General features: G+C 38.5%; 1 protein-coding gene across 1 annotated transcript in view; it reads left to right on the forward strand.

Annotated features, from left to right (window-relative positions):
* The first annotated feature begins 2,890 nt into the window (after positions 1-2,890).
* The window catches only part of LOC134211367 (L-lactate dehydrogenase), a 28,745-nt gene continuing 6,688 nt past the window's right edge, over positions 2,891-24,947 (forward strand). The window contains exons 1-3 of the mRNA XM_062688161.1: positions 2,891-3,048; positions 3,213-3,348; positions 3,428-3,545. Of these exons, the coding sequence (XP_062544145.1) occupies positions 3,226-3,348; positions 3,428-3,545 (241 nt within the window). The 5' untranslated portion in view covers positions 2,891-3,048; positions 3,213-3,225. The remainder of the gene's footprint in view (positions 3,049-3,212; positions 3,349-3,427; positions 3,546-24,947) is intronic.

Consider the following 24,947-nt stretch of genomic DNA (forward strand, 5'->3'; position numbering starts at 1 on the left):
CTGCAAAAGAAAACAAAACTCGCGCTGTATACTAGTCTGATTCTTCAGGTGGCTTTATACGGCCATGAGACATGGACGTTAAAGAAGGCTGATCGGAGAGCTTTCTGAGTGTTTGAGCGTAAGGTGCTGCGGACAATACTCGGTGGTAAACAGGAGAACGGTATCTGGCGGCGTCGCATGAATCACGAGTTGTACCAGATGTATAAAGGGCTGGATATTGTTAAGCTTATACAACACGGCAGACTACGGTGGACAGGATATTTAGTAGAGAACCCAGAGGAGGCCGCAGGCTTCGTGGAAGGCCGCGTACACGATGGCTTTTTACAGTTGAAGAGGACCCAAGGGCGCTTATTGTTCAGGGCGACTGGAAGCTATTGGCCCAGGATCGAGTCCACTGGAGAAGGATACTCCATTCGGCGTAGGTTCATCGAAGAGCTGTAGCCCATCAAGTAAGTAAGTGCCGATGACACAGGCCGGTTTAGCCTTTATGGTCGCACGACGTTTGGCTTTGTTCTGATTGCTGCCTGAGTCGTTTCGGGTTAAGCGCAGTCTTTTCTTCATTGGCCGTTACGGCGAAATCAATCGCCTCTTGGGCCATGGACGCTCCTCCAAGGAAGGAGAAGGCATCGGTTTGGGCACCTTTGTCGGCCTTCTCTCTTCCCACCACCCGCCTGATAAACGCATCCTGTTCTTGTCTTGCGACTCAAGCAGCCTGGCGGAGCATCCGAAGGTTCTGTTTCAGTTTCTTACTGATGTTCTGTCTTGCGTTCGCGAACTCGATGATATCATCGAGTTGCTTGGCGACCACCCGCATCCCGGGTAGTGGCCCGCCGAGCGTGCTGATAGGGCTATACCCCGTCACTGCTGGGGAGACTCCGGTGCTGCTAGTTGCAGCCTCCGTCACTCCGCTCTCCGCCTCCCTGGGAGGAGACCTCACCAAACCCCCCTTGGCAAAGGGGTTTACCACCTCCATGCCTAACGCATCGTCAAAAGAATTATGTTTAGCTTCACTCATTGTAATTGGATCCCCTTGTGGCTGCCTTCGAATCCTACTGGAGTAGTCGCCTTTTATAAACCCATGGTTATTAGGGTGGTTAAAAAAATTGATTTTGCTCCACAACGCTCACCTGATTCTGTATCATGTTCTGAGTGTCCTCCGAAAATTTGAGCTCATTTGGATTTAAACTGATTTAGCACAAGCCGTTTCAAATTTGCAGGCAAACTAGTATGGGATTTTTTTTATTATGCTGATTATGACGCTTCCTCATTAAGCGTAATTCGAAAGAAAACCTACATAGCCAAAAAGGAATACTCAAGAGCTTTCACTCAGCGAAAACCGCATTTTAGTAATCGAATTTAATCTATACCGTAGTTTTTTGGAGCTAATTGCGTAACTCCTAAAAAAGCAACATTGCTGCGCGTGGCGCGAAAGATAGCACACACCAATTCAGGCTACTACCTATGTTGCACTGCACGTTTCAGTGATGCTCTCTAAGAAGCTTAACGATCATGACTAAAGATTCGCAACCTGTATTGAAATCGATTTATAATTATTGGAACATTGTTTATCTTTACATGCCTTACGGTATGCAGGGAGGCCATGCAAGGGTTGACACTTACGTGTTCAGAGCCAGATCAGCACAAGTCAGGAAAGAGCATCTGAGCCTACTCCCACCCAGCAAGCAAAGCTTGGTGGCAGGATTGGACAGCGTACTACAAGGAAAAATATTCAAAAAATCAAAGAGCACCTTTCTACTTATATCAAACCAGGTTCTTGGAGAGGAATAATTCTCCACAAATTTTTTAAATTTGAATTTTGACATTTCGATTTTTGAAAAATCGATTGTGCATCAATTACAACAACAGTCTACAGACTAACACACATCAGTTTAAAGTTGAAAAAAAAAACGCGTTTTTTTTCAGTAATAAATGAGAAAAGGGGATCTAGTCTCCCCGGTCTCTCCTATTGCAAAACACTTCCTTCTCGCTTTCTAGTTACTTTAAATAAAGGCGTGTCCAGGAGTTGTGTATACATTTTTTTTGTTTTATTTGCCTTATAAATGGAGTACAGGAGTTTATCTCACTTTGATTTCCGCTAGACAGGTATTGCAAATAAACATAAGTATCAGCACTCAGTGGTGTCCAATCTACGAACTATACAAAAAACCATTATCGGGGGTGACAATGAGTCAAATGAGGGGGAGCCAGCACCGGTCAGATCGTACCTCTGCCATTTGGGGTATCTGATTTAAACTGAGTTAAACAACCACTAACATAAGATAGATTCGCTAAAATGCTTAGATTTCATTCGGTATAAACAAAATAATATTGCATCATTTCTGACCTATACCTATAACAGGCCCCATCATTCTATACTCAAAAATGATTTCACCACCATGCTCACACGTTGCCCCTTGATGGTGAGCACGCGGATATCGCCAACGTGCTTTGAACGCAACACATCCTCTCGGCCCAACCCACCCAACGCTACCGTTGCGTTGCTTCAGCGAGCGTGAAAGAAGGTGGCTGGCTGACCGATACCAAAACAAACTTTTTCCAACGGTAACAAACCCAGAGAGAGAAACCATTAGCAGTTTGAATGACTAAATACAATGGTGATGACGATGATGTTCATGACGCCGGTAACCGGACGACAACGTGCGAGAGCGCATCAACCGCGACGCGTTTACGTTGGCGCCGTTGGAGGGTGGTGGGAACCGGTGAGTTTGGATATTGCGGTACTCTCTGTATGCCACGAATTCGCCATACTCGATGACTGAATCATCGACGTCGACTGGGTAACGCCGCGGCTCCGGTGTGTGCAGCAACAACGAAAAAGGTCACCTTCAACATCTTTTTGGTCGAGGATATATTCCTCGCGTAACGCCTCGCAGCGTATATTCGTTCATCAGTGCTACGCGTATCCGCATACGTATTCCGTCGGTCTTACTGTTCGGTTCCCGTTTTCCAGTGTGCAATTTGTATCGTGAAGTGAAACAGCTCATTAGCTGAGGTGCATTGTTCTTTGAGCCAGAAGTGCAATTGAAAGTAAGTGTGCAATCTTGATTTTCCAGTTTGTGATATGGAATATTTTGTGCTGTTCGCACAATTTTGAGAAATTGATTGTGATGTCATATGTGATAGAAGTGATTAAATTTGGAATGTGACCTTCAGAGTGACCTATTTGAATCTTGCCGAAAATTTTCTTCCAGAAAACCAATCAAAATGTCGGTGAAAGCTAAATTGATGAAGGAAATCGCTGAGCCGATGACCTCCTCCGGTAACAAGGTCACAATCGTCGGTATCGGCCAAGTCGGTATGGCATGTGCCTTCAGTATCTTGACCCAGGTGAGTTACCGCTGCCAGTCTGGAAAATCCATGAGTCTAAAAAATCCCACACTTTTGTTGAATTCCACCCCGTCTCTAGAGTGTGTCCAGCGAGGTGGCTCTAATCGATGTGAACGCCGATAAACTGAAGGGAGAAATGTTGGATTTGCAACACGGTTCTGCATTCATGAAGAATGCCCAAATCAATGCCAGCACAGGTAAGTTAAAACCTTGATTTGCCAAATGAAAGTGAACAACATCTGGTCGGGGGCTTTCCCTTTCGATGAGCAGACTTTCGTTTTGCTTGCAAAGTTCTACCCTACATCAACATTCCCATAGCAAAAAGAGCTTCGCAATCGAGCATTGCTCCTACCGTCGCCGTCGGACTACCGTAAAGTATCGACGATTGCGAAAGGGGGAAGCTCTACGCTGGCTGGCTGGTCGGGCGGGAACGAAAGTAAAAGTGAATGTGACTCTTTCGCAAACTGGGGCGTGAGTCTCAGCGGATCGAGAGAGCTAGTGGGTCGAGGGATGACGACGACGCCGCATTTCGATATCAGCCGCTCGGTGAACTGCCGAGACTACGCGCCGAAAATGCGCATGCTTGTTTGTGCAATGGAATTGGTAGCATGTTACACTTTGTTCTCTCTGACGACCTACACCGGTCGAGGAGGGAGCAGCGGTCAAACATAGAGGTTTCGGATATTTTTCATTCTTTGATGAGCGGTCGAGATAATTTTAATCGTTTACACATGTGCCGATAGACAAAACAAAAAAGATTAGGGTATGAATGCATAATACGCCCCTCTAAAGCCATTACGGGCATATTTTAGTGTCATTTAAATTCTTACAATCAGCAAATTATTTATGTCTTAACGAGGAAATGGTCTGTTTTCCGCCTCACTTTCCCGCAGTCATCGTATCTCGAACACAACAACAAAGTACTTATACCAAAGTATTAAGCAAATATAAGTGATTACAGCTGTTAGGGGCCCTCCTTAGCCATGCGGTGAGATGCGCGGCTACAAAGCAAGACCATGCTGAAGGAGGCTGGGTTCGATACCCGCTGCCGGTCTAGGCAATTTTCGGATAGGAAATTGTCTCGACTTTCTTGGGCATAAAAGTATCATCGTGTTAACCTAATGATATACAAATGCAAAAATGGTAGCCTGGCTTAGAAACCTCGTAGTTAATAACTGTGGAAGTGCTTAATGAACACTAAGCTGCGAGGCGGCTCTGTCCCAGTATGGGGATGTAATGCCAATAAGAAGAAGATAAGAAGAAGAAGAAGAAGCTGTATAAAGCATAAAAGTTGACTTGCTCTAAATTTATTTTCAAACATGATACAGTGAATATGACACAAAATAAAAAAAAAACAATTAAACTATGTTTCACTTGTAGTTTGAAAAAGTTTTTTTTGTTAACAGCTTTCCCCTTCAAAAAAAAGTGCTAATTTTACCACAGTTAACACATAACGCCACAAAAAATGGGAACTGAAATTGAATGAATCCAAATGACTTTATATGTGCTGCATCAGCCCTATTACACAATGACCTCTACCATGACTTCATAAATTACGTCAGAAGCCATCACTGAAGTCTTTTAGAATTCGTTATTAAATGTGCTGTGATACCGTGTGTAAATAACACACGAGCAGCTGTCTCCGAGCCTGATCCGGATAATAATATTTTGGTATTCTCTTTATTTGCGTGATTTCGACACAGAAAATATGTGGATTTTTGGTTTGCGAAATAGTTTGTTTTGCAGACATGGTCATTTTCAGTTGACCTTTCCCATTAAAAAAATATCTCGTGTTATCGTTTCAGTTGATTCTTTGACTTTTTTATCCTTTTTCGGGACGAATGGGTCATACACATATGTCCAGCGTTTTAGAATGGCTGTGTAACTATTAGGATGGTTCAAAAAATTGATTTTGCTCCACAGTGCTTATCTGATTTTTTATCATGTTCTGAGTGTCCTCTAAAAATTTGAGCTAATTTGAATTAAAACTGATTTAGCACAAGCCGTTTCAAGTTTACATGCAAATTAGTATGGGGAAATTTATTTTTTCATTATACTGTTAATGACGCTTCCCCATTAAACGCAGGTTAAAAGAAAACCTACATAGCTAAAAGAAATACTCAACAGCTTTCACCCAGTGAAAACCGCATCTTAATTAATCTTCCCAATAATTAGTAATCGAATTTAATCTATACCGTGGTTTGCTGGAGCTACCCGAGCAACACACTTGTTATAAAGGAGTTTCTGTGACTCATATGCGACCAAATTGGGTCATATAAGAGTTGCTGCAACCAAATCTGCCAGAACTGTGCTACTAGGGTAATTGCATACCTAACTCCTCAACAGGCAACATTGCTGCTCGTGGCGGGAAAGATAGCACACACAAATTCAGGCTACTATGTTGCACTGCACATTTCAGTGATGCCCTCAAAGAAGTTTAAAGATCATGACTTAAGATTCGCAACCTGTATTAAAATCGATTACTAATTATTGCGGTTTTCGTTGGGTGAAAGCTGTTGAGTATTCCTTTTAGCTATGTAGGTTTTCTTTTAACCTGCGCTTAATGAGGAAGCGTCATTATCAGTATAATAAAAAAAAAAATTTCCCCATACTAATTTGCATGCAAACTTGAAACGGCTTGTGCTAAATCAATTTTGATCCAAATGAGTTCAAATTTTCAGAGACATTCAGACACTTCAGACACTCTGAACATGATAAAGAATCATATAAGCACTATGGAGCAAAATCGACTTTTTGAACCACCCTAGTAACTATATCCTATGACTATATCCTAAAGGCCCAGATATCCGAAGCGAATCACGATCATTTTCGGAATATTCGGTATATGTCTCTTGAAAAAGGTTGCAAAAAGAGTTCAAATTTCATCTCCTGATTTTTCATCTAACGTCATTTTCGATGGAAAATTGCTGGATTTTTACTTGGTTTTGGCATAGTTAAGAAAGTTTTTGGACATGATTTGATTTCATTTTCGGTTTTAGCATTATACTCCGTAAAAGCAGAAGACATGGCTAAACTAAGTTGATCGCAAATATTCAAATAGTTTTCTTTTCTTGACTCGTGTAGTGTATTTAAATTTTGTAAGCTTTTTGCTTTCGGGGTTCCCTTTTTTTATTTGTTTGTTGAACCATACTGGGTTTTTTGAGCGACGTTTCCTCACGAGGTACTTCATTCCGAAAAATGTCTTACAAAATTGCATAAAAGTCTGCAACGGCACATTGAATGTCAGCTTGATTTTGTAAAACGTGTTGCCAATTAGCTCCATTTTATTTTTGTTTAACGTTGTCAAAATTTGCATTTTTATAATCACGAATATTTTCGAAATCAAAGCCGTGAGGATCATTGCTCCGATGCACAAATACAGAATATTCAATTACTGTGTGAAATGCTTCATGTTTCTATAAAGGCGATAAAGACTAATTTACACAGAAATCACCGAGAGTGTTTGTGAATAAAAAGTCCAAATAACAATTCTGTCGATTTTTCACATTAATTTGATTCAGTCCTAAACATGCAGTTTTTAAATATAGATTGTAAAGTATCATTCTCACCAACAACTGGCATCAAAATATTTTGTGAACTTTGAATTCAGGAAGAAAATGGAAAATAATTTCATCAGCATTTTAGAAGAACTTTTCATATGATGATTTACAAGTTTGATCTGGAGGAAAGTACCAGACATTCTTTGCGCTAAGACGAGATCTCGGTCGTCTCTAAAAACATTACCTCTTCCAAAAAATACTTCGCTTTTAACGCTTCCTGACCAACTTGTTTCAGTTTATAAAATAACTGAGAAAGAGTAAACTCAAATTTGTATTTCGTTTATTTTAAAAGCACTTTTCATGCGATTGAAGTTCTGACAGTATACAAGTACTTCAGTTGTCTGTGCGTTTGATGAAGGTTTTGGTAGTCCGTCAGTGCTTTAAGTTGACCGGAAGTTCTATTTATTGGACAGTGGAATTATTAACAATTATTTTGTAAATGAAAAAAGTGCTACAGTGTGAAGTGAACGGAAGTAGTGACTTAATGTGGTCGTACACTAATTACGTAAGCAATTTTTCTAGGATTTTCGAACCCCTTCTTCTTCTTCTTCTTCTTCTTATTGGCATTACATCCCTACACTGGGACAGAGCCGCCTTGCAGCTTAGTGTTCATTAAGCACTTCCACAGTTATTAACTGCGAGGTTTCTAAGCCAGGTTACCATTTTTGCATTCGTAAATCATGAGGCTAACACGATGATACTTTAATGCCCAGGGAAATCGAGACAATTTCCAATCCGAAAATTGCCTAGACCGGCACCGGGAATCGAACCCAGCCACCCTCAGCATGGTCTTGCTTTGTAGCCACGCGTCTTACCGCACGGCTAAGGAGGGCCCCGAACCCCCCTCCCCCCATGTAAGATTTTTTTCATACAAATGATTTTTTATTTATATGGTGCGTAAGAAAACGACAGACCCCCCCCCCATCAATGCTTACGTAATATGTGTACGACCCCTGAAGAATTGACCTTATGTTAGATTATGAACAAATATGGAATTGTAGCACTTTTTCGGTTTTTTGTTTTAGGGTAATTTTTTTAATGATTTTTTAATTTTGAAATAAGTTCATCACTGCAAGTTGTTTTAGGGTCAGAAAATATGGGATCTTTCTGAAAATTAACTCTAAATAAGAGAAAGAATTGAATAATAAAATGTAACAAATGTAATAAGAGAGGACAAAATTGAACTATAGATAGAGATAGATAGATAGATTCAGTTATTTCCATCAATTCACATTCATTTGCGTTCATTTGAATGCATTGCACCAGTTCCTGAAAAAAAATATTTTGAAAAAAAAATTTCAAGGGAGAAACGGGGAAAAAACAAAGTTTTTTTAATAACTCCGGAACGCAATGGCCGATTGGCTTAATTTTCGATAGCGAAAAATTAGGAAGGATTCCGCGTCGAATGCAATCTGTTGCACGAAAATCGGATAATGCGAAGTACAAAAAAGTGTGTCTCACATTTTTTGTACACACACACATACATATATACATACATACATATATACATACACACATACAGACATCACCTCAATTCTTCGAGCTGAGTCGATTCGTATATAAAAGTTCGGTTTTGGAGTGATCCTATAGCCTTTACGCATACTTAGTATACGCAAAAGGCAAAAATGTTTCAGCATCAACCGAATTTCCATTAATAGACTCACCGTTATTTCGAAGATCTGAGGAAAGCGGTCCTGGTGGGCTAATCAAAGTTGTCCGGTATTTCTGTAACGGGATGTTTATATGCTGTGTAGCAGAAATACGAAAACTGTCGCTCTCAGAATGATCTACGCTTTTTACTTTTTTTTTTATTCGTTTGTTTTAAATGCGATCTGAATATTGTCATCGTTTAACTGACGTTCTGATCAGTTTATTACGGAAATCTTCTAAAAAGTAATAAATAAAGAAAAAAAATAAAAAATAAATAAAAAAGAAGTATCTTATTCGACATCATCAGGCAAATTCTTTAAGCCAAATTCCACTGCAGCTTTTATTTTTAATTTTATGTTTTCGTTTGTTAAAGCAGTTGGGAGTGTCGTAAAGTGCGTACTTTGAGCAAGTTGACCTTTAATAAATCAAGTGATCAGTTGAGACCACGGATTGAATCCATTAGAGAATGAAAAAGTTTCCCACTCTCGAAAGACTTTTTTCGCAAGCTGTCATATAAAATTTTTTTATGTAAAAAGCTTTAAACGTAGGTGCTGATGATGCATTTCAACTTGTTCTACACAGCTGTGCGGTTCTAAACACCAAATGAGCGAGAACAAAGTGAGAATCATCACTTCTCTGTGGGGGGCTGCCTATCCGATTTTGTTTTTCGCACTCGTATACAAGTTTGATAAATTTGTTATCATGGTATATTATGATTCGGAACAGCTTTTGCCTTTCTTTCCGCTTTGTTCGTTATCTATTGAGAGCATTTTCTCGTGGGAAATACTTTCGCGGCTTTTCGTGGAAAGTATTACATTTCGCAGAAAACGTCAAGTTTCGTAGATTTCGTGGGTTCCGAGAAATCTGGAATTTGTGAAGTTGAAATGTGTCGCTAGCTGGGTTTCAGAACCACTTAAAAGGTGAGAATTTCCCTGAGGGGCACCAGGTTCCCAATGAACCTCCAGAAGTGACCAATGTGCCAAGATGGTTTTGTATTGTATTTGTGTTGCAAAATAATGAAGTTTGATGTAGCGTAAGCTGGACTTCAGATTCATTCAAAAAGTGACCACTTCCCTGGGGAAACCAGGTACCAGAAACACCTTTAACCGGACATTCGAAAAACTAAAAACTATAAAAACTATAACATTTTTTTGGGAGAATTTACTGTTAATTATCTACGATTAAAAGGAAGTTGACCTATTTTTGACCCCATTTGACCCTGGGGATCCCTCGATAAAGCCGACATCATAGACCTAATCACCAGATCAATACATCTACACAAAAATATAGGATATAGTGCATCTTTGCTCAAATTTTCATGCAAATCGGTTGAAAAACAAAGGAACAGTGATTTTTAGAATTTGAAATCATAGCCCGGGCCGAAACGGGTTAAACTTATAAGTTATAACCAAGTGGTGGAATTAAATGAAATAGTACGAACTCGTCTTATGATAAGTGAAAACAAATATATACACTATAAGTTTTTGTCGAAATTGTGAATTTAAAACGCAGGAATCTTCTCATTGATGCATGCCAATCGAAAGATAAGACTTGGCTTCGGCTCAATTGACCAGGGAAAATTAGAAATTCGACTTTGCAGAGGCTAAATTGGGGGTGTCCAAAATTTGTACATTTGGGGGTCCAAAATATGTTGCACTGTCCAAAACAAAGAATATTTTCATTTCAGAAAATGGGAAATTTTACTGATTTATCAATAACTGAAGCTCATTTCGAATTTCTATTTCATAAGTAAGACTTTCATCTTTGAAATGGTGTCATTTCCGCCCATATCGAACCTGTATTTCAATAGATATAAGCATATATTGGGATGCACTTCCTCTAGGACACAAAATAGGACAGTTACCCTACTTTTGGATTTTTTATCAAACTGACGCCTTGAAACCACTTCCGGAAGTCCCAGAAAAACTTCAAAGTTCTATCAATATGACATTTTGATGTAAAAATAAGTTCGTTCGGAAAAATAGTTCGTTTTACAAGGGGTCTTCCTTTTTTTTCGCCCAGATGAATAAAATCTAAATATTTCCCCTTGAGAATGCTGCTCAGAGTATGTTAATTTACATTAACTAGCCAGAACTCAAACTAATAAAGTTTTCATTTCAGGGCATTAAAAAATCTGAACGTAAATCGGTCCCTATGAGCCATATGCTCAATAAGAAAATCTTTCAATCTTTTCCGGTAAAAATGGTATAGGGTGCCCCAGAAAGTATAAGCACGATTTAAAAATAACATTATGACTTTGGTTTTTTTTTTTTTAAGAATAATTGATTATTGTTTCACTTTTATGTCCTTCACTATGATTTACTGCTGTTCAGTATCACTTTTCTCAGATCGTTTTGATCGTTCGCTAAGGAGTTGGATTTTCATCAGATGGTATCCATTAGCTTCTGCACGGACCGTTCGTCAATGATTTAGGTTACATTTTCCATCTTTTTTGCAAAGTTATGATGGAGTCCACTTCCTTAACATGCTTTCACAAATGTGCCTTTGTCAAAGCAAAAAAAATCCCTGGAAATGATTTAGAGAATCCATCTCCTTGAGTACGGATTCGACTCTTTTTGCTTTGTACCAGATTACCGTGTACAACGCGTAATACACTGAAATCAAAACCGTCCAAAATAATGGTGGATTATGATGCTTTCGGATAATGGAAAGTAACCGCCACTACAGGAATTCCTGAACGTACACATCAACTGTTATTGTATCGATCGCGGCAAATGGATTTGAGAGAATTACAGACTTACAATTTTCTTACAAAATCATTGCTATTTTACAGAATTTTTCTAAATAAGCTTGCTTTTAAACATCGTCAATACTTTACCAGTACGGATTATGTTGAAATGGTCCCGTGGAAGCATTTTATAACCGAACTTCACTTATGCTTTATCACCATCATCACCTTGCATAACGATTTTCCACACAAAAGTTCATCGTATAACTTATGGGCCCATATTCGGACATATGCAGCATGTTATTCACTTCTTTTTCTTTCTTCTGCTCCCTGAAAGTCCGTAGCTCACTTTGTGTCTTGTTCGGTCGACTTTATTCTTCGATGTTCTCAGATTTTTCCAAATCTTGAACAGAAGTACCATTTTTACCGGAAAGGATTGAAAAATTTTCCGATCGAACATATGACTCATACGGACTGATTTACGCTCAGATTATGTGATGCCCTGAAATGAAAAACCACACCATACTTCCGAATCGCATTGCAAACTGCTTCGATGGTTAAATTTTCTATTTTCGCCATCTGACTCAGTGAATGTTGGGAATAGTGCATCATTCGTGCAAAGTCTGTTTGCACTTTTCAAGGAAAAAGCTTCGCAATCCCATAAAAACGTAAACAAATAGTACTTATGAATCACAGACAGATAATAATGTAAACAATGATGCTCAGTAATTACCTGTCATTTAAAATTTATCTGAAAACAATAGGAGTGCATCAAAATCGTGCTTATACTTTCTGGGACACCCTAAACTTCTTTCCAAGATTTGGAAAAATCTGAGAATATCGAAGAATAAAGTCGATCGAACAAGACACAAAATGAACTACGGACTTTCAGGGAGCAGAAGAAGAAAAAAGAAGTGAATAACATGCTGCATATGGGCCCATAAGTTATAAACTTTTGCCTGGAAGATCGTTATGCAAGGTGATGATGATGATGATGAGTGAAGTTCGGTTATAAAATGCTTCCATTTCCACATGATTCGTGCTGGTAAAGTATTGACGAAAATAGACGTTTGCCCGGAATAAGACATCGGTGGATGTTTTTCCTTCTTTAGAAATAGACGTTCGCCCGGAATAAGGCAATTATGTGTTTGATCCCTTCTTCAAAATCAGTCAATATTTTCAAATGTATTCTGCCTTATTTTAATCAAATAAGAAAACACAAATATCCTGTTGACCAACTGGTTTATTCATTTTCATTTTGTGAAAAATCTGCGAATCAAACTGGCAATTCCGAGCAAGGCTGGGTACATACAGCTAGATAACTATAAGCATTGCATTGTTTATCCTGCCTATTTCATCTCAAACATATTAACAGAATTCCGTAAATATTTTAGGAAGTATACTCGGACACTAAAAAATCTTATCATCGAATGAATAGCTTAGCACGAAAATAAAAGCATGAAATAAAGTACACCCGATTCTGTTTTTACACGGATTTTTTTACACGGCCGTGTAAAAAAAATCTCATACAAAATTTTTGCAAAGTTGTTCCATTTTGCATGATTCGTCGAGAAATCATAAAACTTTTTTTACACGGATTTTCGAATTTTGAACTGGTAACTTTTTTTACACGGAACGCATCCCCCGTGTAAAAAAAGAATTGGGTGTACTACGCTCCGATTAGGGTAACCAACTTGATTTGGACCCCTACACATTTTGTACCCTCCTGGCGACATTTTCTTGATTTTTGAACTAAAATGAATGCCGCTGCTAATTCTCACATTGGCTTCAGAAAAATAATATTGCTCAGCATCTGTTTCACTGGTTTCCCGTGCGAAAATAGCGATATTTAGATGAAATTTCGAAGAAATTAGTTTGTTCAAGAAGGCGAGCGTTACAATGCGTTACGCTTAAATGTATACATCCCTGAAAATCTCAGAACGCACACAATAAGTTTTTGTCGAAACTGTGAATTTAAAACGCATGAATCTTCTCATTGATTAATGCCAATCAAAAGATAAGACTTTGCTTCGGCTCAATTGATCAGGGTAAATTAGAAAATCGATTTTGAAGTGAGTAAATTGAGGGTGTCCCAAATGTGTACATTTGGGGGTCCAAAATATGTTGTACTGTCCAAAGCGAAGAATATTTTCATTTCAGAAAATTACAATTCTCAGCGATTTATCAACACTTGATGCCTTGATGCTATGAAATGGTGTGATTTCCGCCTATATCAAACGTGCCATTTGATACATATAAGCAGATATCGGGGTCCAAAATGGAACATTTAGTTCAATTCCCAGTCCGGACATGGAAAATCTCGGGATGGAAATTTTCTCGACTTCCCTGGGCATGAAAGTATCATCGTGTTAGTCTCATGTTGTACAAATGCAAAAATGGTAACTAAGCTGCGAGGCGGCAATGTCCCAATGGGGGATGTAATGCCAATGAGAAGAAAAAGAAGAAGAAGAAGCTGAACGTAGTGCGATAAAGAATGGCCGAGCCAGAAACATAAAAAATGGGAAAATGACGAAAGTAGATTAGGGGATACTACCTTTGTAGCACACATGTCACCCATTGGTTTCTGCAACTGATATGTGACCAGATTCAGTCACAATCAAGTTGCTGTAACCATTTTTTTCTGACTTGTGCTGCTCGGGTAATGTCCCAGTAATAAATCGAAATTTATCGGAACCAGTTTTGCTCCTTTGCTCCTTCGCTATAATATCAACGTATTAGGCAGCCATATTTTGAAATGTTTTCTCTTTCTTGACATTATGTTTACAACTGTGTTCTGACCGTGTTCAATAGTATTCATTAAATACTCCCACAGTTATTAGGGTATAATGCGCCCACCTGGCTAAAATGCCCCCCTTTGATTTGTAGAAAACTATAACTAATTAAGGGTCAAAATCAATTGGTACCTATAAATATTTGTTTAACCTTCATACTATGTGAATGTTGAAGTATTATTGTATTACATAATGGAAATAATAGCGAAATACAAAAAGTTACAGTTTTGATGTAACTTTCAATTTATGTTTGCTCAACATTCTGGAGCGACGGTAGCATACTGTCCGCAAAACTTGCACTGGAACACTCAGTTGTGCAACAAAATTACTTTTCTCAGTGGTTAATATGATATCAAATTGCTTCCATCTTCAAAAATGTAACGTTTTTCAAAAATATGTTTCACTGCTCAAAACGGCCCAGTGTAGGCAGTACGATACGCCCTTACCTACCGGACACAAGCGCGGCGAGCTTGCAGCAGTTGCTTCCAAATTATATGGAAACAATTGAAATGAAATTCAAACCTGCTTAAATGGACTTATGTAGGTTTTTTAATGTCAAGCACATAAGGATTTGTAACCTTTTTATTATAAGATTGATTAAATACTAATGAAGGGCTATGAAACGTCTTTGGTTAAGGTGGGGCGTATTGCCCAGGCACTTTTTGAAATCCATTTTTCACGACTTTTAAAAAAAGCTTTATTAAGTGTTATCAGTAATATTTTTATAAGACTACTCACAGGCAATGCTTTAGCGACTTCTTGGACTACCAAATAACACAAAGTTTGCATAAATTGCCTTGAAAAGTAAAAAGTTATCAAGGAGTTGCCTTGGAGGGGGGGGGGGGTTCATGTTATACCGTCTTACCCTGAGTGCGAGGTGTCTTAGTCAAGCTACCATTTTTGCAAACTTATATCATATGACTTACACGAGTAAGGTAAATAATTCCCAGGGTATTTATTAACTATTGCGTTCTAATGTAAATAAGATAATTTGTAAGCATTTTCCTTACAAAATCCCCTCCAGTAATAATAGAACGAAATCAATCAAAGCCATAATTTCCCCTAGTTGGGTGACATTGAATGTATGACACTGATTTGGTTATTGCCACAACAGTCCTACTCTTGACTTTAACGTCCTACACTTGACTTTAGCAAATATAGATACAACTATTTCCGTATTGATTTATATGAGCTGATTGTATAACCAGGGCATTGTATTACCAATGCGAGCAGTATCGCAAATCACTTGCTGATACATTTTCCCCGACGATACCGTTCTACATCAACGAAAAAAATCGCATGAAAATGAAATAGTAACGAACTGAATAACGAAACACGCAACTGTCTTCAACTGCGGCACAAAGGTAGGTTTTGTGTAAACGGCGTCCAAAACTATCTATAAGAAATCCTTTAGTCCTCACGTACGTAAATCATTTGTTTCAGAAAGCGTGTTATAATGTTATCACCCGACTTCAATAATTTACCCCGCACGTAGAATTGCGCATTCAATTTACGCAAATATGTGAGTCGCAGTTTCTTTTTCCAAAAATATGAGTATGTACATTACTGTGCTGTTGTTACTGAACTACGATTTGGTTAGCCGGTTCTGTATTAACATAACGAACAGCGACCAAATCCTATCTGAATTAGGTAAGCCACTCAATGGTTATATGGATGCTATGATAGCAAAGCCAAATGGCAAACTCATTGGACTCATTTAGATTCTTGTCCCATAATTTAGTTGCCGGAATATACAATAGAAAAATCCTTAACCTATGATTGCAAATTGAATGAAATAAAAAATGCCCAGAAAATGTGTATTTCTTCACCATTGTGCGCTAACTTGTACGACACATGAACTTGAATTCAAGCATTCTAGTTCAATATTAGCTACAACATACTCGTCCGCTTATAGCCGTTCTTATTCATACTGTTCCATTGATCGATGCTGGTAGTGGCGCGCATTTTTGGGAAAGTAGTTGTCGCGTCGTCCAAATAGAACAGTTACGACGATTGAACTTCATTCGTGACCATGAAAACTTAATTGGGTAAACGTGTGGCACCGATGTTAACGGCTGGCTTCATGGAGCGTTAACGTATGTGGTGTATGCAATAAATATATATTCGTAATCTCTTGATTTATGTCGTTCTTGACCTTCGACTTAATCAAGCATATTTATCTTAAAAATCTAGAGATATGTTTGCAAAATTATATTGGAACTTGTGTTTGGTAGTGATAAGGTATATATTGATAAAAATTAGGTTTATTCTTGTTCATTATTATTAATTATTATAGATTTTTCGGCAGTTTTTGAGCAAAACCTGGTGTACCAGAAAGGCAAAATTTGAGGATTCTCAGTCACCAAGGGAATTTTTTATTCACTTTATTTGAACGACTTTTGGAAAAAAAAAGTTACCATATTTGCATTATCACGGCATAATAAAAAAAATCATCAAATTCCATCGGGAAAGCCTAACTTACATGCTATTGACTTGATTACATGAAAATTCCATGTAATGTGGAAATAGATATTTTTTACAATTTCACAGAAAAAAGCACAAGAGTGTTCATTATATGAATATAGGGAAGTCCATAATAGGGAAGAAGAACATCACGAAATTGAATTTGAAAATCAAATGGAGTGTCGACTATTAGAACTTACAGGGGGTCTACTATAAGGCAAATACAGTCATACTTTCAAATGGTAAACAAATAACGTCATGTATTTGAATGTGTTATGTTTGCATCGTGCAGGGGAGATGCAGTACTTGTCATTAGAGATCACGTGAATTCTTCTCTTCTTCTTATTTTAAAACTTCCACAGTTATTAACTGCAAGGTTTCTAAGCCGAGGTACCATTTTTGCATTCGTATATCATGATGCTAACACGATGATACTGTTATGCCCAGGGAAATCGAGACAATTTACAAATTGAAAGTTGCCTAGCCGGTACAGGGAATCGAACCCAGCCACCCTCAGCATGGTCTTGCTTTATAGTCACGCATCTTACCGTTAAGTTAAGGAGGGCCCCCTGCTTCCCGAAAATGTTCCGAAAATCCCTAGGAGAACTCCTTCAGAAATTTATTTATGATTTATTTTGTAAATGGCTTTAGGAATCTTTTTTTTTAATTGCTTCAGCAATTATTTCAGGAATTTCTTAAATAAATTCTTCTAGTATTCCTTAAGAAATCCTTTGGAAACTCTAAGAATAAATTATTAGAGTTTTTACGAAATTTCTTCAGAACCTCATCCAAGAATTCTTTCGATTTTTTTTACATTCTTTCCTTTGGATCATTCGGAAATATCTTTAAGAGTTCTTCGGTAAATTTCATCTGCAAATTTCTTTAAAATTTCCTTTAGAAACTCTTCCGAAACTTCCTTTTGTGTTTCCTATTTAATTCTTTAATAAATTCTTCATTTATGCAGGAATTTTGGAAGATATTTCTCAAGATTTTACTAAAAGAATTTCCGAAGGATTTCCTGGAGGAAGTTTCTAGGGTATTTCCGAAGAAATTTTTCAAAACAATTGAAATAGATTCCTTAAGAATTCCCAAAGAAATTTTTAAAAGAATCTCTGAAGAAATTTCTTAGATAATTCGTAAAGGAATCTCCGAATATATCTTTATTTACGAGAATTTCAGCCCTAGGCTGGTTCGTCTCGAAAAAATATCATGTTCGATCGCGTACCTAACTAATTTGATCATCGGCGCACGGCACAGAACAAAATATCCCGGATCTCGAATCCGCGTCCAATACAATACGAAACATGAACAATCACGAACTAGTGTCATAAAATGTTTAAAGCGCTATTACTTGTATGGTTATTATTCCACGAATTATTTTAAAAAATCTATGAATTGGAAATTTCCATTGTGGTTATTAATTACAAAGTTTAAAAACCCGACGTGCTTACGCACATCATATGAAAGATTGAACATGAATAGGAAATCGAATTGATAATGTATTGGAGGCAAACACTTACTTCGGCAGGATTTAAATCCAAGTCCGTATAGCCTTTCAGATTACATCATTTATGTTAATAAATATAATGATAAACAGAAAGTTGATGCCAATCCTCATGCATTCAATTTTCTTTCTAATATTTAACTCGATAATTATTTTAATAAAAGGCGTATAAGTATGCTAAACCGGTACTTTCACTACTAAGCTATGATGGACCAAAAATCAGGAAAATTGGCGCTTTGATGTTGCATGAAGAAGAAGAAGTAGAAAGATGAAAATCGAAAAAATCTCCATGCAAAGAAGTTTTTAAAACTATTCTCAAAAATTCTAAAATCAATTTTATTAAAAAAGGGTAACTTTTTTTTTAAATTTAGTTAAAAACGGGTTGGACATTTCTTCTACTATAGAGGAAGGTGGGTAGACTTGATCCCTGGGGAGACTTGATCACCCCCTGTTTTATCGAGGACTAAAGTAGTTTTGTTATAGCGTATTTTTTAGTATAGATCCTCTAGATAAATGACCTTTATGTGGTAAGTTATTTTGTAGATTGACAACCTTATTTATTCTGCAGGGCGGTTTGTATGTTTTGACCTTCCTAAAGATTTTTGTATTGGCCACGCAAAATTCAACAACTTTTCATAACAATGACCAAATGCTTTCGTTTTTCCACAGCACAAAGCCATAAATATGCTTAATGATCTGTACTGATGAAAATGTCAACATTCCATCAAAGCTTTAGGATATTTGGATTTGAAGTTATTGCCTCAATATGGGGACATTTGATCCCCCATTAGTCACTCATACAAAATTTTGACGAAAAAATTAAAAAAAAAAATCTATTCTCAGGCTTCTATTTTTTTGTAGATTTGACAGATTTGATGAAGGGTTGTCAGAAAAAAATATTTATTGCGTAGATATCATAAAAAGGGGATCAAGTCTCCCCAAATTTTAAAATTGCATGTGCTGTCAAATTCAATAACAAAAATCGTCCCTGTATACGCACAGCAATTCGAAAATTCCGCGTATTTTGTAGTAAAAATATTTAAAAAATCAGAGGGCACCTTTCTAATTTTATCAAAGCAAGTTCTTGGAGAGGGATCAATTTCCCCCGAATATTTTAAAAGTCGATTTTTGACAGTACTCCAAAAAATCGATTGTGTATCAATAACAACAATAATTTAAGGACTGTTCTACATCTTCTTCTTCTTCTTATTGGCATTACATCCCCACACTGGGACAGAGCCGCCTCGCAGCTTAGCAGCACTTCCACAGTTATTAACTGCGAGGTTTCTTAGCCAAGTTACTATTTTTGCATTCGTATATCATGAGGCCTAACACGATGATACTTTTATGCCCAGGAAGTCGAGACAATTTCCAATCCGAAATTGCCTAGACCGGTTTGGGAATCGAACCCAGCCACCCTCAGCATGGTCTTGCTTTTTTTTTTTTTGCTCAAATTTTCACGTCGATCGTGTCGCGACCGTGCAGCGTCGTCTCCATGTTTCTGCTGCAGCAAGGAACCCCTTAAAACCTTACTGCAGTAGAATGGCGAGACGACTATCTGCGATCAACTGGCTTGGCGATGTCAGATGAGCACTCGGCTAAAAGAAGCCCGGCTGCCGCTGCTGATGAACTGAAAGTCGAATGGGCGCTCGGCTAAGTGAGCCTCGGCCCGACTGCTGCTGGTAGACGCCGGATAGGCGTTCGGCTGAGCAAGCCTCGTCCCGGCTGCTGGTGGTGGAATGGAAGTTGGATGGGCGTTCGGCTAAACAGCTGCTGATGGGCGCCGTCTAGGCGTTCGGCTGAACAAGCCTCGTCCCGGCTGCTGCTGGTGGACGCCGGATAGGCGTTCGGCTGGGCAAGCCTCGTCCCGGCTGCTGCTGGTGGACGCCGGATAGGCGTTCGGCTGGGCAAGCCTCGTCCCGGCTGCCGCTACTGCTGAAGGAAGTCGTATGCGTGTGCCTCGATGCTGCTCTCCTGAGCTGTTGCTTCCTCTGCGTCTGCCGAAATTCTCCACGATTCTCTGCAATGCACCCGTATTTATAGGTCAAATCTTCATTTTCCTTTTCTTCTTTTTTGTTTTTTTTTTGTGGCGTCGGAAAGAATATGAGGGAACAAGACAAACGTTTTTAGCATTGCGCGATCAATTTTATTTTGTCGATATACTTAAATATGTATGAGTTTTATAATTTCTACAATTTACGGGTCTTTTTATTGGTTATTTCAATTTACTGTCTCTATTACTACATTCCTTCTCACCCCTACTCTCTTTTTATCCTTTTTCTTGTGTTTTAGGTGGTTTTGAATGAAAAATAGAAAATGCTATCACCTTGAGTTCTTTTTTTTTTTTTTTAGTTTTTTTTTTAACATCTTATTATTAACACTCAGATCATGATACTCTCAATCAGCCTCCGTTGAATTGCGCCGGAGCGCAGCAATATCAAGACCAGAGTTTATGTAATTAAGAGTGGCAACACAGTCAAATCATTTTTCATATTTTCAAAGCTTATACTAAGCTAGAGTAAAAAAGTAATCTATGCCAGATTAAATCGTTACACAGCAAGGATACGGAGATTATACTAATCGAGTATAAACTACACGTAAACGAACGTGGGGTCAACCAGGAGAAACGCAGTTAGCATAGATTTTCCTCAGAGTGTAGAACGATTTTTTCTAATTCGCATTGATGCTATTATATTTCATTCTTGTTGATAATACATCCAGTTTCGTGATGACCAAATACTTCTTTGCGTAGAATGATATAAAAAAATATTTTTTTTGTTTAATAATCGGTTGTTGTTTTTTTTTTTTGCATATTTATCATGACAATATTTCTGTTGCCACATAATTAAAATAATACTTATTCAAATGTTAGTCTTCAAATTTGTTTCACTCCAGTGTAACCTGTGCTGAACCATATCGACCGCACCCACCAGTACGTAATTTTAGAAAGGCCCTTCCGTGTGACATTTGCGATATTTGTGACATCTAATTTTCCACTTTTTGTTTTGTAAATATGATTTGCTAATCTTGATCCGCACGAATTGTTCATCATTTTTTTTTACTAATCCTTTAGTAGGTATACTTCTTTTACTTAATATTTATTATTATTTTTTGGGACACGAAAGCAGCAACCTCTGGTAAGTGGCGGAAGTTGGCAAAGGCAAAAGATGTGCTGTATAAAAACCAAAGGCACCTTTCGCATCTGGAATTTCACATCAACAGCTGCAGAACAATTTTGTTGATAGGTAACATTGAATTGCACTGATGTGCATGTTTACGAATCGAGAAAATCAACAAGCGCTGTCAACATCAGCATAGAGATCAGTAAAAATACCAAAATTTCGTAGTGTAATCGCTTTCATATTGTTTATTGTACCTTTTATTTCTTCTTGTTATTTATAGTTTGTTTAGGTCAATTCATTAATATAGTTTGGAAAACTTAAGAGCAGTTAGTGTAAAATATTTTCAGCATTCTAATTGCTACCTAGTCAAATATGTTAAAAAGGTACATATCCTTCAGCTTATTCGGTATTTTCTTATCTCGCCGAGGGCGAAGCTCAGTTAATCTTCCGTTATCCATTTGACTTCTGTTTTTTGATTCGCCTGTAGTGTTATTAAAAGAAATAAGAAATTTGTGTTATACGTTGTAACCATGATTTAACAACCGTTATCATACCTTGCTCGCAGGTGTTTTTCACTCCCATATTCGAAGATTCCTTGCCGGATTTTGTACCACCTTCTTTAGCCAGTACTTCTGTATTTGTTGCATCCTTGGACAGTTGATGACCTGTGTGTACAATTGCATCATGAAGGAAATTTTCAAGTTCATAAAGATAAAACGGCCTACCTATGTCCATATTTGAGCTTATGTCTTCATTGCTTGTAGAAAGTTCCTCATCTTGGTCCTCTACTACCGCCTTTTTAGCATCTCCTACGTTTCTTGTGTATATAACACCGCGACTGCTCCGGATTACAATTTTAGCACCTTCCCTTGCTACTATCGTGAACTTCTCTGATCCGAATGTTGAATCGGACTTATTCTTCTTTATTTGAGTAAGGACTACTTTATCGCCAACCGCTAGATTACTGTCCTTAGCATTCCTTCGCAGATCGGCATTCTGCTTACTTTCTAGTTTTGAGTAGGCATCCTTTTCTCTGATATCTTCTCGATCAAGTTCCTTCGAATTATCTGACCCCCATAGCCCTGGAAACGTTCCTCTGAACTTCCAGCCGACTAGTAACTCAAAAGGTGTTACACCTAATCGGGTAAGCGGTCGAACTTTATTATGTATGTGTACATAATTGTTCAATGCTGCTCTCCAATGCGTACCGTCTAATTTTGATGCTGACAAAGCTCGTTTTATCCCTTCATTTTGCCTCTCGACTGCTCCATTCGATTGTGGGCTCAGAGGGATAGATTTGCGGATGTCAATGCCTCTGTTCTGCCATGTTTTTATAAATTTATCACTTTGGAATGGGGGGCCATTGTCGCTTTGTATAACTAATGGATACCCCATTCAGCGAATATCTTATGTAAAGCAGCAATTGTCGACTCCGCATCCATGTGTCTCATCTCTGTCACATGTAGATAACGGGAGTAAGTATCGACTATGACGAGGAATTCACCAAATCCAAATTCTTTGTCGGTAAAAAAATCGATCTGTAGAATCTCCCAGGGGCCGTGCGGGAGTTCTCTGTTGCATAGTGGAACAGGTGGGTTTTTTTTTGATAACAACAGGCACGTTTCACAGCACTTAATGAACGACTCCACTGCTGAACTCATTCCTGGCCACCAAAAATGTTCACGAAGAATTCTCTTTGTTGAACCAATTCCCATATGGCCCTGATGAGCAGACTCAATGGCTTTACTCCTTAAAGCACTCGGTAGAACGATTTTGTCACTTCTGAAGACTGAGCTTCCAAAAACGCTCAATTCCTTGGCTTGTGATTCAAATCTACGTAGTCCGTCCTCCCAGCAACCTGATTCGATAGATGTTCTCACTTTTGTTAACTCTGTGTCTCTTTCTGAATGCTCCTCAATCTCGCTCCAGGATATCTCCATTGCACCCGCGTCAATAAGATAGAGTAAATGATTACAATCAGCTTCATCGTCAAATGACTCGCGTGGCTGAGCCTGTTTCACCAGTCTGGACAGAGCGTCAGCGACATTCATTTCTCCTGGGATTCTTCTAACAATAAAGTTATACGGTTGCAACCGTAATGCCCATGACTCTGCTCTGGTCACCGCTCTCTTCCCGATTCTATGCAATCCTCCAAAGATAAACTCGTTGGACTCGGCGTCAGTTCTGATCGTGAAGGTTATGCTTATTAGATACAGAGAAAACTTCTCAACCGCCCAGACCATAGCCAATGCCTCTTTTTGTGTTTGTGGATACTTCTGCTCTGTAGCGGATAGTGCTTTCGAAGCGCAGGCAATGACTCTCGGTTTACATTCGTGGTCGAATTGGACCAAAACGGCTCCGAGACCATAAGGAGACGCGTCTACGAACAGTTCAGTGCGGTCATCTCTATTAAAATAGCCTAGCGTTGTGATAGTTCTCCAGGCTGCTGATTTGAGGTACTCAAATTCATCGTCCAACGCTTGATTCCAGTGAAACTTTTCAGATTTAGCTAATGAGCGAAGCAGGATTGTCTTGTCTGCTCTGTTGGGAATGAATTTTTCAACAAAATTGACCAAGCCGAGGAAACTTTTTGACTTCGGCCAATGATTCTGGATGTCTAAAGTTCTTCAAAGCTGCGATTTTTCTTCCTCGATTTTCCACCCATCGCTTGAAACTACAAAGCCAAGAAAGTCAACAGCTTGTTTTCCAAAAGCACACTTGGCTTCATTTATTTTCACATTATGATTTTGGAGGCACTTCATTACTTGAGCTAAATTCTCATCGTGCTCTTGTTTTGTTTTTCCAAAATCATTACGTCGTCAAGATAATTGACTTGTCCTTTACAACCAGCAAGTACAATTGTTTGGAGTACCTCCTGGAATATATCAGGTGCATTTGTTAGGCCAAATGGAAGTCTACGATAACGGTACAGTCCGTCACCCGCGAAAAAATTCGTTAGGTGTCGCGACCTCTCATCCAGCTCAATATGGAAAAATGCGTTCGTGAGGTCAACAGTAGAGAACCACTTTGCACCATGGAGCTCCATCAGTATCGATTCAAGTGTGGGCATTTTAAAAGGTGTTCGATATATACACCGGTTTGGTCCTCGCAAATCGATGACAAGTCGGATATCGTCCTTGCCTTTAGGAACCACTAGAAGTGATGAGCAGAAAGACCGATCCATATCCAAACTGACTTCTTCAATAATACCACTTGTTAATAGGTAATTTAGTTTCTGTTTCGTAAGTTCCTTATACGCTGCAGGAATATGAGTATACACGTTTCGCGCTGGGGGTACATCTACGTTGTACCTTAACAGTACCGGAGGAATATTGAATTTCGGAAATTCTACAACTGTTGATACTGCTTGTACGTAATGTGCATTCCTCCGAAAAGACTGATGTTGCTGTCGTATTGGTACGCCCAAGCCAACATCGAGAACAGAATATCTTGTTGCTGTATTAAAACCCAAAAGCGATCTAAACTCGTCTACAACGTAGAATTTTTCTACCATTACTGGTCTATCCGGTGAAATGAACAACTCGGCTGAAAAATTGGCAACGACTTTGATGGGATTCTCCGTTGCGTTGGCTTTCAAAGGCTTATCCGAGCAGAAGTGTAAGTTGAGGATTCGAGATGCAGCATTTGGATCATTCACTATTCTATCAAATGACAATTTGGTTAAGATGTTCACTTGAGCCCCAGAGTCTATTAAAAATTCAGCTTCGATACCAGCTACCTTAGCTTGAATCAACGCATTTCTCTGGTTGATTGTACAGTTATTGAACGGTGGAACATGATTGATTTGTTGAATTTCAG

This window comes from Armigeres subalbatus, chromosome 2 (genome assembly GCF_024139115.2).
Source record: "Armigeres subalbatus isolate Guangzhou_Male chromosome 2, GZ_Asu_2, whole genome shotgun sequence".
In the NCBI taxonomy this organism is placed as follows: Eukaryota; Metazoa; Arthropoda; class Insecta; order Diptera; family Culicidae; genus Armigeres; species Armigeres subalbatus.